This window comes from Dryobates pubescens, chromosome 6, assembly GCF_014839835.1.
Source record: "Dryobates pubescens isolate bDryPub1 chromosome 6, bDryPub1.pri, whole genome shotgun sequence".
Lineage (NCBI taxonomy): Eukaryota > Metazoa > Chordata > Aves > Piciformes > Picidae > Dryobates > Dryobates pubescens.
The window spans coordinates 21892108-21911415 of record NC_071617.1 but is presented as its reverse complement, the minus strand read 5'-3'; the positions used below and the strand labels follow the sequence as shown (position 1 = coordinate 21911415).

At 40.8% G+C, this 19308-nt stretch overlaps 1 protein-coding gene across 4 annotated transcripts in view; it reads left to right on the top strand.

The window, feature by feature from the left end:
• Nucleotides 1-19308, top strand: part of LOC104300880 (SAM and SH3 domain-containing protein 1) — a 596399-nt gene that overhangs the window by 490960 nt on the left and 86131 nt on the right. For all 4 annotated transcript variants that reach the window (XM_054162726.1, XM_054162727.1, XM_054162729.1 and 1 more), the window contains one exon: nucleotides 6815-6943. In XM_054162726.1, coding sequence (XP_054018701.1) covers nucleotides 6815-6943 — 129 coding nt within the window. The remainder of the gene's footprint in view (nucleotides 1-6814; nucleotides 6944-19308) is intronic.

Below are 19308 nucleotides of genomic sequence, written 5' to 3'. Positions count from 1 at the left end.
TGTGTTTATTAGGCACAAACATGTTTCCCTTCAGCAGATGTTCTCATTTCCCCACTTTCTTGGTCCCTCCTCCTCCTTACCCAGCCTTTCCCCTGAACAGGCCTGTTTGCTCTGGCCCATGTTCTGGCTTTCATTTATGTACTTCTAACAGCTATCCAAACCAAAGGTATTATTGAAATGCAGGGTCGTGTTCCACAAATTTTTGGTAGGCGTCCCTGTTGAGATCTAACTGCCAGAAATAAGCTGCTAATATTTGCAGTGACTCTCCACACAGTAGTTCTGTGTTTCAACCACGGAAATGGATTTTTCTCATTTTGAGCTGTGAAGGTCAAAAACATGCCTTTGCCAAGGCATGCTTGCAGAGTGTTGTGAAAGAGTGTCTTCACTTTATCAGTGCCCTTTCCATGTAGATTTATAGGAGAAAGACTTTTTTATCTTATTTTATTTTATTTTTTCACAGTCTCTGACCTGTTCCTTAACTCCCAGGTCATGGATGTGCTGTGGGCAAAGCTGGAGTGGTTTCAGAATTCAGAACTCGTATAGTTGTGTTGTGTGCTATGATCTGTTTTACCATGTGCAGGTGGGCACCCATCTGCCTTGCTGACCAAATAGGCTTGTAGCATGCACATCTTTTTTAATATTTTTGAGTTTCATGCAGCTAGATGAATTTCACCCAGCAGCTTAGAGAGTGAGCCCGTGTATGTGATAATCAAGACCTCTTTCCTGACATTCATAGAATACATAGAAATACATAGAATAAACCAGGTTGGAAGAGACCTTCAAGATCATCACGTCCAACATATCAACCAATCCAACCCACCTAATCAACTAACCCATGGCACCAAGCACCCCATCAAGTCTCCTCCTGAACACCTTCAATGATGGGGACTCCACCACCTCCCCCGGCAGCCCATTCTAATGGGCAATCACTCTCTCTGTATAGAACTTCTTCCTAACATCCAACCTAAACCTCCCCTGGTGCAGCCTGAGACTGTGTCCTCTTGTTCTGGTACTGGCTGCCTGGGAGAAGAGACCAACACCTGCCTGTCTACAACCTCCCTTCAGGTAGTTGTAGAGAGTAATAAGGTCACCCCTGAGTCTCATCTTCTCCAGGCTAAGCAACCCCAGCTCCCTCAGCCTCTCCTCATAGGGCTTGTGTTCCAAAACCCTCATCAACTTTGTTGCTCTTCTCTGGACTCGTTCCAGCAAGTCAACATCCTTCCTAAACTGAGGGGCCCAGAACTGGACACAGTACTTGAGGTGCGGCCTAACCAGTGCTGAGTGTACCGGGGCAGAATGACCTCCCTGCTCCTGCTGGCCACACTTCCTGATACAGGCCAGGATGCTTACGTGCTTACTGCTAATGCTTGTTGGAATATGAGTAGGATATGTGGAATATACAGCTCTGTAATATGTTTTTCAGAATCTGAGACAGAAAAGTACAAACTCAAATAGTATTCTTGGTAGCTTTTTCTGAAGCTCTTGTTCCACACAGAAATGTGTGCACAAAGTATGTATGCTGCTCCAGCGCTGAGTATTTTGGGTTCATATGCAGGTTTACGTGTACGTTACTCGGCCAGATTCATTATTCCTCTTCAGCTAATAGTGTTTGTATTTTATTACTATTATTACAATATGAATGTATTTTTACTTAATTTTATTGACAGCAGAGCTCTTTGGCAAATCGTTTTTCTCCTTTACACTTTCAGATGTCAAATACAAAGGATTCTGCCAGCACATTAAACTAACTGATGTGCGGTGACCGATAAATCCCAACTTTATAATAAGTGTCAAATCGTTCCAGCTTTCCTTTGTAGTCACTCCATTAACAGGAATCCCGGTGGATTCCTTTGGTATTCACATGCATATCAGAACTAATTCTGTGGGAATTCCAGAGCAGTTCATCATTTATTCTGTGTTCTATGATGCTGAAAAATGGTGCGTGCATACATTATAACACGGAAATTTGGGGACATACTTGACAGCCAAAAATAGAAATCTGAGATAACTTCTGCTTTCATTAGACTATGTTATTAAATTTTAATTTCACATTTAACCCTTTAAAACTAGTGGGTGGGGTTTATCCCTGGCTACTGGACTGTTTTTTGGAAAGTTATCAGGCAGTAGTAAAGTCTGAGGAGAAAAATGTTGTGACTTTTTATGAATAAATTGAAGCATTTCAGGAATGGCATTTCTGCTCAATATTTGTGTTGCTTACAAATTTTTTCCACCAGTGAAGATCTGTGGGATTATGTAGCTGGAACATTGCAGTCTTCATGGTAGGGCTTTGGTCAACTATTAAATTTGTAACAAAATGAGAGTTTGTTATAAGGTCCTGGTGTTAAAATTATTGCTAGCCTAAAGCAGTTAAGAACACATCAGTGACTACTGAATTACAGGTATATCAGTAAGAGTAAATTTAAAAACTATGTCTTATTATAAATATAAATAGCATTGGCTTACTATTTTTGGTATCAAATACTTTTTCCTACATGTAAAACTAAAATAGCAGTCCAGGTTTGTTTAGACCCTGTTGCTATCAGTGTTGGAATCAAGCCCACAATGTAGAGCTATTAATAAAAAATGAGCAAATGTACAGGCTTAGATTTTTATTTCTATTATCCTAATCCTCTAGGTTTTAGCTTGCATATGAAAGCAAGGAAGTGTTAGAACACTTGAATAGGGAGAGTGATAGGACAAGGGGTAAGGAGCACATTCTAGTATAGGAGTACACAGGAAGAGAAAACTTTCCTTTGAGGGTGTTGGAGCACTGAAACAGGCTGCCCAGGGAGGCTGTGGAGTCTCTTCACTGGAGACTTCAAAAACTCGCCGGGACACGTTCCTGTGCAACCTGATCTAGGTGAACCTGCTCTGACAGGGGAGTTGGCCTAGACCTTCCTGGGAGGTCTTTTCCAACACCTACAATTCCGTGAAAAGGAACTTAGGAAAATTAACTCTTATTCTTTATGCATCAGAGTGAAACATTTTAAAATACTATGAATTATGAATGCTTTTTTGGGTTCTATTTTATTAATAATGCTAAGGACTTTTATGAAGCATTTTGGACAATTTGTTTGGCTGTCTTTGTAAGGAAATTAATGACTTCTCACACCGGAGCTTTGTCAGTTGATGATACTGAAAGTAGGGCTTCTCAGCCATTATCAGTGCAGTAGAAAAATGAAGCATGTTCTGTTGTTTGTTTTGTTTAGTTTTATTTAATTTTGCCATATTTTTAATAGTACTAGAAGAATGAAAAAGAGGTATTTAGATAACTATATGCAGGGATAAAATCTGATAAATCAGATACACAATCCTTTTTTTAGTTATGACAGTTCATACAATCATAGAATCTTTACATGTGACATGAGTGGATGCTGCAAGGTGTAAAATACTTGCTGTCTTTGGCTGGAGTTCATTTGTCTATCTCTATTAATTTTGACAAAAGCAATGCATTCTGGATATCCACATTCATAAACTCATGAAAGAAGCTCTTAGCCACAGACACAAATGATTCAGTCAGTGTTTCTCACTACAACTTCCTGGCAAGCTGAGATGTAAATGCAAATGTTTGTATTTTTGTTCTCATGTATCAAAGCTAGAGACTTCAAACCCCGAAGATGTCTGCATCTAGTTAAGAGGTTGCATGCTGCTTTTGGTATGGCAGCCTAGCAAAAGTGTGTGGCAGACTTGCAATGACTGTCTTTCACTTATCAGTTCTCCTCTCTTAAGAAGTTGTGGTTTTTTTTCTGTTCCTTCATCTTTTTTTTTTTTTAGATGTTAGGCTTGCTTTCAGACAGGACTGGTCTTCCTGGGGAAAGCTGGCATGAGCTGTATTTGGAGCATAGACCTTAACATAAGTCCCAAGCACTGAGAGAAATTCCTTCACTCAGTCAGTCAGGCTGATGACTGCAGCTCAACTTTTCTGGACTGTGTGGCAGTGGTGGGCCTTGGTCACTTCTGAATAGGTCTTTCGCTGCAGTCATGAAGTCACTAATGGTGGGGCATTAGTTGGGGTACTGCAATCAAGCTAATTTTTCTCTAGGGATTGATAACAGGCCTTCAGCCTTGTAGAGACCATGATTTTAAAAAGTGCAGTGAAGTGCATGCCAACATAAGTGGGGGGGGGGGGAAAAGGAGCCTTTGTTCAGCTTTGTCTGATCCATTGCACAGCACCATTGCTATCCTGCAAGTGATCTGTGACCATGAACCTGAGGAAATATGGGTACACATGCAAAGGAGCAATGGAGCATGCTGCTATCATCACCTCAACTCCAGTCAGCTCTCAGCTAAGCTGGAGTTTATGTGATATGTTTGGATTTGGAGTGTATCACTCAGTTGCAGAGTCATGACTTTACTGTCACAAGTTAACCTATTTCCAAGCAGTTTTATTATATGGAATTTAATGGTTTCCAAAATTGAGGAAGGAGATGGACTGATAAGTAAATAGGCAGATTTCATATTGTTCTGGTAATAGTTTCCTGCCTTCCCCTTCTATCATTACTGTTTCTAGCTCCCATACTTTGAAGTGGCAAAGCTTATCAAGGAATAAACAAGCTGTGGCTGGAGAAGATACTCCAAAGTGGAATTTTTGGTAACCCTTAGAGGAATGTTTCTTATGATGGAGTGTTTGGGATTCAGGTGTCATCTCTTTGGAAGTCATACAGATTTTCTTATTGCCTGCAGCAGTGAGTAAATGAGGTTTAAGTTTTGGAGTTGCTTTTCCGGTTTGGTGTTCACTTTTGTCCCCAGTGCTGCAGCACCAGTTGCCCTTACAGAGTGTGCAGCTTGCTATGTGCATGGGCTTGGCCAGAGGGCCCTCAGCTACTGGAAGTGTCCCATTGGACAGGCAGGTGTGTGGAGCTTGTGGCACAGGCAGAGCCGAGCAGTTTCTTCGCCAGCTTGTTGGGAAGCAATGGATGGTGAGGAGGTTCCTGAAGGAAGATGTATGCTGGCTGACCACTGAACAGGTATCACTGCTACTGCAGTAGAAAGGGAAGGTAGCACCGTCACTCTCTCAAAAGGTGTTGTTTTGTCCTCATGAACTATACACTGGCATAGTGGTGTGGAAAGTTGTTTGTCTGAAGCTCTGGAGAGCCTGAAGTTCTCAGAAATGTGTTTGCATTAAAGAAACCTTATCTTCTGATGTTTGAAACATCACCTGTACGAGACCTTTGGCAGGTTGAGAAAGAGGAAATACAGTAAAAAATACACAGGTATATATAGAGGAGGGTGTGTGTCTAGATAGATACTTAGTGTAGTTATTTTACTTCCCCTGCTCCAAAAAGTGATGTGCAAGTTGTTTGCCACCTGTAGCGTGCACAACAGTTTTAAGACACTGCAAGTGTTCTGAATTTTTGGGAATTTAAGCTGTACAAAATTTCCTGGGGAATCTGAGTTACCTATTGCACATGTGGAACTGCACTTCAAAAAATAAGAGAGTGTGTTTCACATACTCTTAAGGTTTACTAGACTTACACTTTGATTTAAACTGATTTTTTCCCAGTTCTCTGGACTTCATATTTCATTAGAGCAGGTCTGCCTCCAATATAGTCAAGACCCCTGAGAGCAGGATCACATGCTTGTTTCTAAATGGCAACAGCTTCAGTAAGGTCTGGTTTCTAATTAAAAGATTTCCTCCTAGCTCTCATGCTAAAACTCTATATTGCAACTTATGTTACATTATGCTAACTTATGTTAACATAATTATTTTAAATGAGTTCTTGGTTGCTTAGATTTTTCCTAATATTCAAGACGTAATTTTCTATTTGTATGCATTGCATCTATGAGCAGCAAGCAAGAATGAACTAACAGAGCAGTTCAGCACTTTTTCTTCATTCAGTGCAAGGTGTAGATTGTTACCTTTTAAAGAATGTATGCAATAACATAATGTGCTCTTTCATTGGTTAGACAAATACAGAAATAAAAATACTCCATCCAGTCTTTTGGACCTATTTTAAGCACATTCATTTTGTACCAAAGAATTTGCTAATTCATCTTGCCCACACCCTTGCCTGGCCCTCTGTGGCATAAGTGTCTGCAGTTTAGAAGGATTTTTCATGCCAATTGAAAAGTAGTCTGGTTTTGTTTCATTTTTTGAAATTTTCAAGTATGAGTTTTGACACTAAATAACAGATGATTACAATTAGATTTGTGGCTGTAACCATGTAGTTAACAGGGTGGCAATCCTGCCTAGCAAACTAGACATTTGGGACTGTAATAAACCATGTTTTCACCCCCAGTGTATCTTAAAAGGCTAACTAGCATCATCTTTGTGGGTGGCATAAATATACCTTTTAAAGTCATTTGGCTGGAATTGTTTGCAGTTTGGTTGATTATGCTTGAACGCAAGAAGCTTAATGTTTTAAGTTGCTGTTAGTCTTTGTCAAGGAAGGCGGGGCTACTCAGAAGTAGATAAGGTCAGTGAAACACCTGTAATGACTCTTTATTGGATGAATGGGCAGCTGCTTGGGAGAAACAGAAGTAGGTGGTATGGAACTGCGGCAGACAGTGCCTGCAGATATATTGTTCTGCTGCTGTGTGTTGCTGTCCTTGCCTTTTTTCACTGTGTAGAAATTAGCAAGGTCCTGTTTTGGAAGAGCTACTGTGGTATTGCAATTCTCAGCTGTCCTTGTGTGATAGCATGCTTGGGGCTAGGGACTGAGAGGATGACCCAAGAGCTGTGTATTGGATATGCTGCAGGGAATGGGGGTCTCCTTCAAGAGCTGTGGTGTTACCTTTCAATTAGAATTTTTAAATTTATTAACTTTTTTCTTTTTCTTTTTTCTTTTTCTTTTTCTCTTTGTTTCTGCCATAGGATGGGTCACTGGGAAATATTGATGACCTGGCACAGCAGTATGCAGACTACTATAACACTTGCTTCACGGATGTGTGTGAGAGGATGGAAGAGCTGCGCAAACGGAGGGTTTCCCAAGACCTTGATATGGTATGTAGAGAAGTTATGACTATTGAAAACTGATAGCCCTTTGTGCTCCAGATAAAGGATCAGTATTCAGCTTGAAGAGTTCTACCAAGCAAAATAAATATTTGTGATTCTGTTCATAAACACAACCATTTCAGCCAACTCAAAACAAAACACTTGGTAATTACCAGGATTAGGGGTTTTTTTCTAAGTGTTATGATTCATTAAGCCTTGGTGTCCATGTGTCTTAGTTCTTCTTTAGAGTTCCCTTGGCTTGCACACATTTGCTTGCAAAACTCCACTCTTGGAGGCAAGATAGTGTCTGGTGAAAGCATCGCTTCCTTGCTCTAAGATGTTCCCAGCATGAGCACAGTGAAACTATGTGATGTTTTTCAATAGCACTGTACAAACTGTTAAGAGTACTGCTTCTCCAAGGTGCGAATACTGCTTTCAGGCTCCCAAATGTAAGCAATCCTCAATTTTGTGAGCCCTTTTGCATCATTATTCATTACAGAAGCTGGGCTATGTTGAGTCACTGAGCCCATAAGGCTGGAAGGGACCTCTCAGGAGTTCTCTGATCTAACCTTTGTCTCAAAGCAATGTGAACATTGAATTCAAACCAGATTGCTCAGGGCTTTGTCTGAATGGGTTTGAAGACCTCCAAGGACAGAGGCTTTGCAGCCTTTCTGAGCAACTTGTGGTACTGCTTTACTGTCTTTTTCCTTTTTCTCTGATCTTCTGTGAGGTACCCCAATAGCAATCTACACCTTATGCCTTTCATTCTCATTCCATGCACCAGTGTGAAGAAGCAGGCTCTATCTTTTTGATAACCTCCCAATAGGTACCAGCAGGCTATTAGTAAGTCTCCTTGAAGCTGTCTTTTCTCCATGATGAATCTCCCATCTCTTCTTGCAGGTCAAGGGCTCAAGTTCTTGAACTGCCCTGCTGGCCCTCCCCCAGACCTATTCAAGTTTATCAATGCCTGCCTAGCATGCAGGACTGCAGGGCCAGAGGTGGTGGTCCAAGAATGGCCTGAGAGGTGCCAGGGAAAGTGGAAAAAATAATTTCCCTCAGTCTCCTGGTTACGTGGCTGTTGACATGGTGTGGGATGGAGCTAGCTGTTGCTGCTGCCCAGGCATGCTGCTGGCTCATGATAACCCTGCTGTTCCCTAGGCCTGTTTGGCAGAACAGACTGGTCCAGACAGTCAGCCTCCAGCCTGTGGTGGTGCATGGGCTTGCTGCTGCTCAAGAGCAGGACTTTGCAGTGGTCCAAGTTGAATTTTATAGAGTTCCTGCCAGGCCACTCTGAATGGCAGCCTTGCCCACAAATGCATTGACTGTTGATGATGTTTCCTTCTCGGGTATCTAACAAGATAGGCCCCTGCACTACTCTGCTTGTAACTGGCCTCCAACTATGGTACGTTAAACACTACTCTTAGAATCCAATTAGCTGCTTATTCAGTTGCATGGACTCCCTGGGGAATCCCACTTTAGCCAAAATTAATCTAGATGCAGGTGATTTCCATACCTCATTTTTGTTAGGTTTAAGACGGAACTTCCAAAGAGGTCTGTCACATAAATATAGTGTGTTTTTATTTTTTGGACAACTTCTTTACCTCCTGTAAAATTAATGTTTGCCACTGCTTAGGGTATGTCTTACAGATTTCTGTGCCTTTTTTCATTGTCAACTTCTTGGTTAGTTTTCAAACCACTTCATAATGAACATATGTGATAGGGAAAAAAGCTTTTAGGTCTGCTCTGTTAGGTCTTCAGTGGTAAACTTGTGCTTCTCAAAAGTGTCGTGTGTTTTTACATGCAGACTTAGAGATACCTCCTTCAGATCTTCTCTCACAGAAAACAGGCCACTGAAGGAATTAGTTTTTTGTCACTTGTGGTTTTGCAATGTTGGTAATTTCTGTATAACACATATGGAAACACGTAACTGAGGTACGGTTAGTACTGCTACTGGGGCACAGTGCTGTGGCAGAGCCAGCATGGGGTCTGATCGTAGTCTGCAGTTCTTCTTCAAGATAAATCCTTTAAGTCAGATTTGGGACCTGAAGTTGTGCAATTGTGTCTTCTAACTTTGCTTCTCTAGATCCCAGAGAGTAGCAGCAGGGAGTGGTTTATGTCCTTTCTCTAGCATCTGTACCTGATGATTTAAGGCTACTTTCAGTTTTGGATTTCCAGTTTAGCAAGTGAGAGGCTTCCAGAGCTTGTATGGGGCTGCCTGGGGAGGTGGTGGAGTCACCATCACTGGAGGTTTTTAGGAGAAGACTTGACGGGGTACTTGGTGCTGTGGGTTAGTTGCTTGGGCGGAGTTGGATTGGTTGATGGGTTGGACGCGATGATCTTGAAGGTCTCTTCCAATCTGGTTTATTCTATGTATTCTATGTATTCTATGACTACGAACTTCAGTTGCACAATGAACACCTGCAGGATCAAGTCAGAGAGAGTTATCGTCTCTGCTCTCTGACGTTTGCTAGTTCCTTCTTTATTTTTAAATGAAAAAAAAATCACATGTTTTTTGCAGATCTGTTGCCACCCAGAAGTTCCAAATGTTAGACGAAAGGTTATTGCAGGAAATCCCTTTGTAGGCAAACCCTTGAGGCTTCTGTGCAAAGAAGTTCATGGCACAGAATCCCGGTTATGTGAAAACCCCCACTCTCGGTGTGCCTAGTATTCTGGGTAGTGTTGGCAGGAAGGAAACCTCCTTTCCTGGTGCTTTTGGAAGGCAACTTCTGTGCTGGGTAATGAAATGCACCTTATGGCGAGAGAGGACTCCCTTCCATTTAGACAGATGGGCCTAATTTGGCTCCCTTTGCTTCAGAAGCTGCAGAAGCCAGGCTGGGGAAAGCCATGTGAGCTGAATTAACTTACATCAAAGGTGCAGAACTTCATGCTGGTTTAGATAGATGTGAGCTAACCCAAGACAGATCAGTGAATGATGCACTAGCTCATTCTGCTCAAGGGAAGTTGTAGTCTGGAAAAGTGGCTGTGTGAAAAGACATCCTGGAGACTCTTCTTCAGTGGCTCTCATATTCAGTTTGCTCACTATAGAAGTCCAGTCGTGACTTTTGAACTCAGGAGAGAAGATATTCCTATTGAAACTAAATTAATGCTTACTTTTTGCTGTGTCTATCACCACTATAATACAGTTTCTGTACACCAGATAGCCATTCTGTTGGTAACATATGAGACCAAAGATATTGGCTCACTCGCAACAGCATCCCAACAGTGCTGACTGCAGCTGAAACTTGCTTTCATTAGGCTTGACATGGTTACACAGGGAGCAGGAAATAGCCATGTTAACTAGAGTGCATTTTCAGTGTGATAGAATAGTATGCCTGTTTTATAATCTGCTGTAGAAAAAGGAGTTGGTTTAGACAGCACAGCTGCCAAAGTTGTTACAAAAATACTAGTATGAGAGACAGAACAGAAGAATGTGTGTTGTGATATTTTTCCTCTTTACAGCTTGAGGAAAGGTGATGTGTTAGCAGAGATTTTGGATTAGTGAGTGGGTTGTCATGCTGGGGAAAATGCCAGATTCAAAGCATATCCCAGGTGTTCTATGGTAGCAAAATAGATGCATCAGATAGCAAATGTGTGCCGCCCCAAAATTATCATGCACTGTTATGACTGGGCTCTTAGCCTAGCCCGGCTTTGTTCTCCTATACCTTGTTCTTCTAGCAGGGATGAGGAAGGATTTTTCTGTCTATATACCCTCCCTTCCCATCAGTGGTATTGTGCCAGAGCTGGAGGCGAGCAGTACTTCTGTTCTCTTCCCTGTTCCCAGCCCTCTCCCCACCTTCCCCTCCCACCTGCTCTGCTTCCAGTGGCCTGCTTTCTCTCTTTGGCAAAGTGCTACAACAGAGCAGAGCTGATATGCATGTAGTACTAGTACAAATATCTAGGGTTTTGCTGAAGTGAAAGTTACTGAATCATGAGAAGGGTGTACCGTATGGTAAACCCAATTTCTGCACAGAGATTTGGTAAAAATGTGGAGTAAGGGGGCAAAGAGGAGAAACTGTAAACAGCTCTCTGAAAACTGCAGATCCCATGTGCAAAAAAATTTATAAAGCAAAAATATGGGGATGCATTTTTAGATTTTATAATCATGAGAGATCAGGCAATCAGCAGCTGCAATACAGATGGGAGACTGCAGCTTGATTTTTTGAATGGCAGTTCTGATGTCTTCCTCTGAAATGCAGTATAAGTGATAAATAATCTGTAGCAGAGACTCAAAAGGCCATAGTTGGATTTGGAGCTGCTTTTACTGAATGCTCTGAACAAAGGCAAAGAGTGGGTCACCCCAGGGGTTGTAGCATCCTCTAAAAGTTGTACAGAGAGGCTGTGAGGAGGAGCAGTGTAAGAACAAAGAAGTGCCTGAGCTGACAGAGCTTTGCCAAGGAACGTGTACTCGGCGCCGTCTCACCCAGATTGCCCTTTGTAGTGTGTCCACTGAAATGACAGAAATATGAACTGGTCATTGCTGTTTCTGTACAGTCTGAAATCATTTTAAGCTGTTTGGGAGTGAGTGTTGATATCTTGATCGTATATTGTACTTTCTAATCAGCTTTACAGCCTTTCCTATTGGATTATGGCCATTTCAGGCCAGATATCCTGCTCTGGAGTTCAATTTTTTAAAATCACTTGGTAAAATTGTTTGAGAGAGCAGCAGATCTTGTAACAAAACAGTAGCTGCAGATGGAGCTGACCACAGAGTGTTTTTTCCAAATGGTAATGCTGTCAAGGGTTGTTAGTTGTCTCTAATAATGATAACAGCTTTTTGCATTTGGAATTTTGCCTCTGTTTTTGTAATGGAGAATGTGCTTGGGTTTTGGACATTAATGTTTGTGAACAGCATGAGAGTTGCCCACATTTCCCAGCATTTGGCCCATTCCTGTGAACCATGTGGTTTTTTGGCTGAGGAAGAACTGCAGTTGCAGTAGATAGAGTGGATTTTCAGACCCATAATGGATGTATCTTTGGTGCTATTGGGCCAGAAATCTGCTAAAATGCAGTTTTGGCCAGAAAAGTAACTCTGAGGATGGTGCCTTGTTACTGCTCATATCTGCTTCCTTTGTGTCTTTGGGATCCTATCTGCCTGGCTCACTGACAAAACCAGGTTTGCCTTGCCTGTCAGCTGGGCATGATATCATTGATAGAGCTGTGAAAGAGCAAACTGCATTCTGTTGTCTCATCCATCACTGCCAGCAGCCAGCTAACTGCTGCTGCCTAAGGTCTGTGTTGTAGCTGATGATCCTGAAGTCAAAGAACAGCTTGAGGTTTTCTAATGGACTCTGACAGCTATGGTTGTGGCACCGAGAAGTTACATTAATCTTTTGACTTGCAAATTGCATACATTTTAAAATGAAGTATACCCCCACCCTTTTCCTCCCCTTTTTTTCCCCTCCCCACCCCCATTTTTTTTCTCCCCCCCCATCCATTTAATTAATTTTTATGTGTAAAAGGGGAAGTGTTGAGAATCTCCCTATATACGTAGTGGGCAGAGTGCACGTTTTTGACAAACTGACTAGCCTGGTCCCATGGGGTTTTTATGGTACCTGCACACATACACATGCAAAGTCAGAAAACAGAAGTCAGCGTAAAACCAACACAAGTTTCTTGCCCTGATGGCCAACATGTGTATAGTCCTCCTAAGTCTGTTTAGCATGGTTTTGAAAGATGCTTAGCAACTAGTTGTTTGATTGCAATCATCACATATAAAAGGTATTTGTCCAGCAAGGCAGAGTGGAGGGAAAGTAGCATAAGTAGAGTAATTAGTGATTTGAGTGATAGAGTAATTTGGCTGTAACCTTTCCAAAGGTGTCTTTTGGCTGATACATTACTGCTGATTGGCAATATCATAAGACTCCTTGAGAAACAAGCCAACTTCCACTGGAGGAGACTAAAATACCCAGAACTGTTGTAGTCAGTGATTGATGTTTTTAAGAAATCTCTGCAGGAGTCAGCCACCGAGCTGGAGTTAAGATGCTAAACATCTTTTTGGAATCAGCCTGTGCCTGCTGTCTAAGCTGGCTCTAGTCATGTCTGCTGTTGTTTGCATCTTACGTACATTAAATTGTAACATAGGCTTCTCTGACACGAAATGATCAGCTCTGCTGCTCTGCTTTGCAAATGAAATACTGCCTGCTTTTACCTTTGTCCTGAGAGGACACCTCTGTATCTTGCTGGAAAGGATCCCACTGTTTTGTTTTGTCTTGCTAGCTGCAAGAGGGCCTCCACAGTAAAAACAACATCTGAGTTGGATTAAAAGGTATCTACAGCACCAAAAAAAACCCCAAACTTGAGAATACACAGATAAGACTTTTGAATATTGGAGACTTTCCAGACTTTATCAGGCAAACACACAAAAGAAAAAGCAACAGCAAAAGACAAGGACTTTCAAGCATTTAATATTTTTTTTTCCTTCTCTTTAGCCTGTAATAGGGAATTTTGCCTGAATGAGATGGATAAAGTAGATTTACATGGAAAATATACACTAGAGTATGTGTGCAGTCTTGGTCTCTCAACTTTTTAGGTTTTATCTTTCTAAGTTAAATTCATAGTAAGGTTTTTATCATTAATTGAGCTTTTAAAAGCTACACACAATGGAAATTCTGGAACAGATGGGCTATTTCTAGTGTCTCATGTATCACACACCAAGATAGCAAAGGCATTTAAATACAGAGCTAGCATTAAGCATGAAAATAAAGCGAGGCTTGTTCTGTACACAGCAAAGTGAATGCTATTCTTAAATGGTTGTTAGTCCACTTAGGACCAGCAGACTAAGTAAAAATCTCTCAACTTGCTGTAAGTTAATGATCTCCAGCAGTCTTACTGCTGGTTTTGTTGGAAGTCCATTTATGAATAATCCCTTAAGCAAAATGTCTATTTATAGGCAGAGTTTATAAGCTGGAGACTCAGCAGACTGCACAGCTCTATTGGTTTGGATGACCTTGTCTTCCTTTCATACTTTTTTGAAGGTCTTTGCTTTTTGGGCGCAGGATCTTCAATTTAGCACTTCTGATTTTCTGAAAATGTACTTTTGGCAATATCTGAGTTATGGGATTTTTTTAAAATGCGAATACTCTTTTAGCATCATCTGTAGTGATTTTTGTGTCCCTTTACATTCAGCAGGACTTTTACTTTGAACCTGAGATCAGTTGAATATTACAATGCTGTTCTTTTATCCTAGAAGCAGTGCATATCTGCTTTAGCTGACAGACTAGATTTGTATTAACTGTGATTCAATCTCATCAGAGGCTGAGGACTTTGGGTGAGGGGGGAATTGGTTAACTAGCTTCAGCTCTCTCTGTGTGTTTTTTTCCTCCTTTCTTCCCTCTGAATTTAAAAATGACAGCAAAAATGGAAACTTATGGTGTCATGCTACCTTCACCATTAGGCAAATTTCATTGCAAATAACAATTGTTAAAAAAAAGAAAGCAAATTGAATTGTCTTTTTAAAAGGTGCATCTCTGAGGGAAGAATAAAACCAAACAAAACCAAACCAAAACAAATGCCCAAACAACACAAAAACTCCCAAGTCAAAACAAACCAACCAAAAAAATTCCAAACCTCCCCACCCACCCCAATCCAGAAAACAAACAAACAAAACTCCAACCAAACAACCACAAAACCAGAAAACAAAAAAACCTCAGGTGAAGTCAACCAAACTTGGTACTGGACACTTGCTGTGGCATGCAGCCCAGCTTACCATTTGCATATGACTAGAATCCAAAATAAGCTGCTGTGTGGCATTACTCTGGGAAGGACAGCAATATGTATTGGCTGGGTCAGAAGAGTGTCAGACTTCTGTGATGTAGTAGCAGCTAAACCAACAGTAGAATTAACCTAGAATGTATAATATCTTGTATTTGGATTATTCCTCTTTGTCCTTCTGTACCTTCAGCTTGACTCCCCATGGAGCCTCTATGTACTCTTCTTTCTATCTGCTAACTACAGCTTTCCAATCCACCAATGTGTACTGGAAACAGGTGACAGCAGCTTCAGATGTCAACTAATTGTGCTCTTCTAAGTCCTTGGGTAGGGGAACAACTAAAGATATTGCTCAAGATAGAAGTCATGGAATTAGCAAGGTATTAAAAAAATGCATTTGTAAGAACCGTAACAGCTTTGCAGGTCATCAGGGAAAACAAACAGGTCTTAACCAAGAATAAATGAGGAACATGTTGTGATGAGAATGAGAAACACATCATGAGTATTTGCACATCTGGATGTGCTTTGGAATGTCTGTTTCACCATAGCAGAAGGATGTTCCTCCAGCAAAGATGCTCAGAGGAAGACAGGCCTCCATCTGTGAATTCAAAGCAGTTGGTTTTGTGTTTTTGTTTTTGGTTTTTTGGTTTTTTTGCCCTCTGTTTGTTTGTTTTAGTTTTTGCCAGCCTGGCCCTGTTCTTCGTGGTGTAGGTTTTGATGCTGCACAGCTACTCTCCTTTGATCTTAGTGTTGTGTAGGTTTCCTGTTTCAGCAGTGTAGCCTGAAGCATATGAAGAAATGCTCTGTTTCAAACAAGGTAGTCTGTAAATTTTGTGTTTGAAGGAGAACTTGGGCACTTTGAAGAGATGTTATTTGTTTGCTGATTGCTTAGTCTGTTTCCCACAAAATAGTGAAAAAGAATGGCTGTCCTCTGGAAACCCCTCTTCCTGACTCCCATGTGTCATGCATACCTTTTGATTTATATTTCTCGAGTTTCCCCCAACAGTTTAGATTGCAGCTGTATCTTACATAAAGGAACAAAGTAATTTGGCATGACTACCTCCAGATTTTTCCTGACTCTTCAGTATTTTTTGCCTGTTCAGGCAAATTGAGTTGAGGAAGGCAATAATTCTGTGAAAAAAAAAAAATCCTTGTGAAAATGAGTGGGTTAATATTTTGCAAAGGATTTGGTTTGGGTACCTTAAGAGAGGAATTAAATTCTTGTGTTACTGGGAATGATGACCAGAATCAGTCACAAATGAGAAACTAATTAAGGAAGATATTGAATGATTAGCAAAATTTGGAATTCATAGTTGCCTGTTGCAATTGAAATTCCTGCTAAGACCAGACCACTGTTAAAATAGTTTGGTTTAGGCTCAAAATGAAAAGCATGGCAGTATGGTTGTGTACCCAAGCTCTTTTAAGGATGTAATGAAAATGACGTCTGCAGGAATAATGTCATGTCAGTGGGCATAGGTGTGGAAAAACAGAGAAGCTTTTCATTGTATAAGGCTTGATTCACAAGCCATCCAGGCAGCTAGCAAAATAAAAATCAGAATTTGGAAGATTCTGTTAAGACAAACTAATGAGTATAAATTAAACAGTACTTGAAAAAAGTCCATCTCCTCTTCACCTCCAAGGGGGTTTCAGGTTTCAGTCTGCTTCCCCGGACCCACTGAGATTTCTCCTTGTTCTGATATCCCAGCCAAGGTTAAGCCATAGTTCAAGTCTGTTTTGACAGAAGAGAGCTTTTAAAGTTTTGCAACATGTGGGAGGTGCTGAAAGTCATGCAAATGAGAAGGAGCAAGTCAATCATCAGAGTAGCTTTATTATGTTCATGTGGTTATCTGTGGGAAGCTGCATAATTGGAGCCTTCAGTTGCTACTCTACACAGAGGCTCACAAAAATGTTTTCTTTCTTCTTCGTGTAGCACTTTCCACCCTTGGAAACCTTTAAAAACATTCATTAGCTTTTGTTGCATCCTTTGAGGTTGGTAATTTTAGTCCTGTTAGGCCTCACCTTCCTGAGGTTCAGCTGTTGGTGAAGATTTGCCTATGTCATTCCTTAATTCCCTGTCTGTAACTATTTTACAACAGAGTAGCATGGAATTTATAGTACATTCAGGACAACTAGTGACAGACTGGCATTAGTCTGGACGTATCCCAGTGTAGCTGTAGACAAATACTTACCATAAAATTTCATTAAGCAGTGCATGAGCAGCAAGTCACAGTCAGTCTAGGTGACCTGCGACTCAAGCTGAAAGTCCAGTCCATTAGATTATGCTTTGAAAAAAATATGTCAGATATATCTTAAAGTGGTCCCCAGAGTATTACACTGTTCCTGATCTAGTGACTTTCACAGAAGAGTCCTATCTTCCTGTGGAGGTCTGCTGAAGAGTCTAGTTTTACTGATGCCCTGGCTTTACTGGCCCACTGCCAGTCATTTCGTCTTCCTCCCATCCTGCCTTCACTTTAAACACTGTATCAAGTATAGCAGGGATAAAGTAAATATAAAAGTGAGGCAAAGAGATGTGTTATTTCACTGTGGAGCAGTCTCCTGTTTCTTCAGCAATGTGCTGATGTCACTGGAATGATGTCACTTGGTGATGGATTTTAAAAATAAATAAAGAAAAGCTATTTCATTAAGCCCCAAACTAAATATTCTATTTTGAACGCCTGTGGTAAACCATGAGGGGTATAGTATGCAAAGTAGAAGGGGAGATGGTGGTTTGATTCAGTGGTGTGGTTTTCTAAACCAAAGTTTAGTGTTCTCCCGTGCCTGAGGAAACTGGAACTTTTATCTTGAAGCAGAATGCTCTGCAAGATAATATTCTATAGTCATTTTAACCTTATCTGTTGATCAACCTATTAGCACATATAAACAGTTCCTGGTGTGACAATGGGAATACCAGTATCTCATCTTCCCAGTAAGCATCTTCTCCATGAAGTTAGTGAATCTTTTCTTCTTCTCTTGCAGGTTATATAATTTAAATATTTTAAGGACTATTCAACAGCCTTATTAGGAATGGACTAGGAATATGAATCTCAGCCTAATGATCTGCTCCTTTCTTACTATTTTGTGTGTTTTTGTTACTTCACGTTGGAGTGATACTCCAAAAAAAAGAGGCAAGCTGCTGACCTGCTGGCACAATTCTAATTCTAATTTATCTTTCCGGGTTGCTAAGTTTTGACTCCATAATAGAGAAGAGCTGGCAAATTACCACTCTTGATCTCTTTGTTTATGAGTAGCCTCCCAAGTTAACAGCAACACTAGAATTTAGCTTAAAGCTAGGCTGGGTGAGCAGTTCGGGGGATTTTGTAACTTTGATTTTCCTCCTGTGAACTGAATTATGTTTAGGCTGAGTAGCTAGATTCTGCTGTGGCTTTTGAATTGGAGGTGGTACCTGTAAACTAACACCTTTGCTCCTGAAATATACAAATGTCTTGGATCAGTCACCTAATTTGCAAACAAATGTTAAAGTTCTTCAGAGTTTCATCAAACAGTGGAAATTGAAAGGTGCAATGATTTGGATCAGCTCTTAGTAACATCTGTCTTTGGAAACATGGAAATACAAAGTATCACAGAAAGCCTTTCATGACAAGTGGTAGGTAGATGCAGAACATGTTGTTAAAAATAGGGGAAAAAAATTATATACATTCTTCTCAGTGTTTTTCAGTTTGGCTAAGGTAAAGTTATTGCAAAAGATAAGTAGCCATGAAGTTTTTCTACCACATTCTTGATCCAAAGGGATTAAATGAGGTTAGGAGGAGAGAAGAGTTGGACGTGGGCAATTGGATGTGGTTTTTGCAGCTGCCTGCTCAGGTTTTCCTCTCTTAGTTTTTGTTGGGATACTAAGACTTTTCAGGCATGGGAGTTGATGAGTACTGAAGAAAGGAGCCTCAGCTTTAGGGCAGTGAGGGAAGAATGAGGAATCCAAGAGTCTGAAGCATGTGTCGCAGAGCTAGGACCTCTCACTGTGTTTGTCATGTGGAATAAGAGGAAACAATGGAATTTGGTCATCACTTGCTCACAAGGGTGAGGAGTGAAATGTTAGAAGGTTTAGTGAGTGGGTCACTAGAAAACTGAGATGGAGTAAAGAAAAACAGATGAGTCACTCTGGGGTATGGGTTTTTGGAAGCGGTTTGGGTTTTTTGCACTCATTTCCCTTTATTGTTGCATTACTATCGCCCTTTTTCACCCCCTAGGAGACTGAAGCAGTAATATTTTCTGTATGAGATCACAAGAGTTTGCTAGCACCTGAGGCCTAACAGTTTCCTTCTTAAAAAAAAATAAAAAATCCCAATTTAATCTTACACATAAGACAGGGCCATTCTGTTTCTTGCTGCTACTAATGCAATTTCCTCTGATTGATTTCTGTTACCTGAGGGACACCTTGAAAGTTATCAGCTGCATTTACTTGCAGGGAGATACAATTTGTCAATGAGTAAAACCTAAAAATTTGCAGTCAATGTTCATGTAATCCCTTTTGTATAAGAACACATATTCCATTGTGGGAGTGCTTTAGGTAGTTTGCTACTGGTAACATAGAAATGCTGATCACGTAGCACATAGAATCTATCATGATTCATACCTCAAATCTGCCCAAAATGGAATGATGCAAGATGAGCACTGTTTTGTCTCACCTTTTTAACTGGAGGGAAATAGCA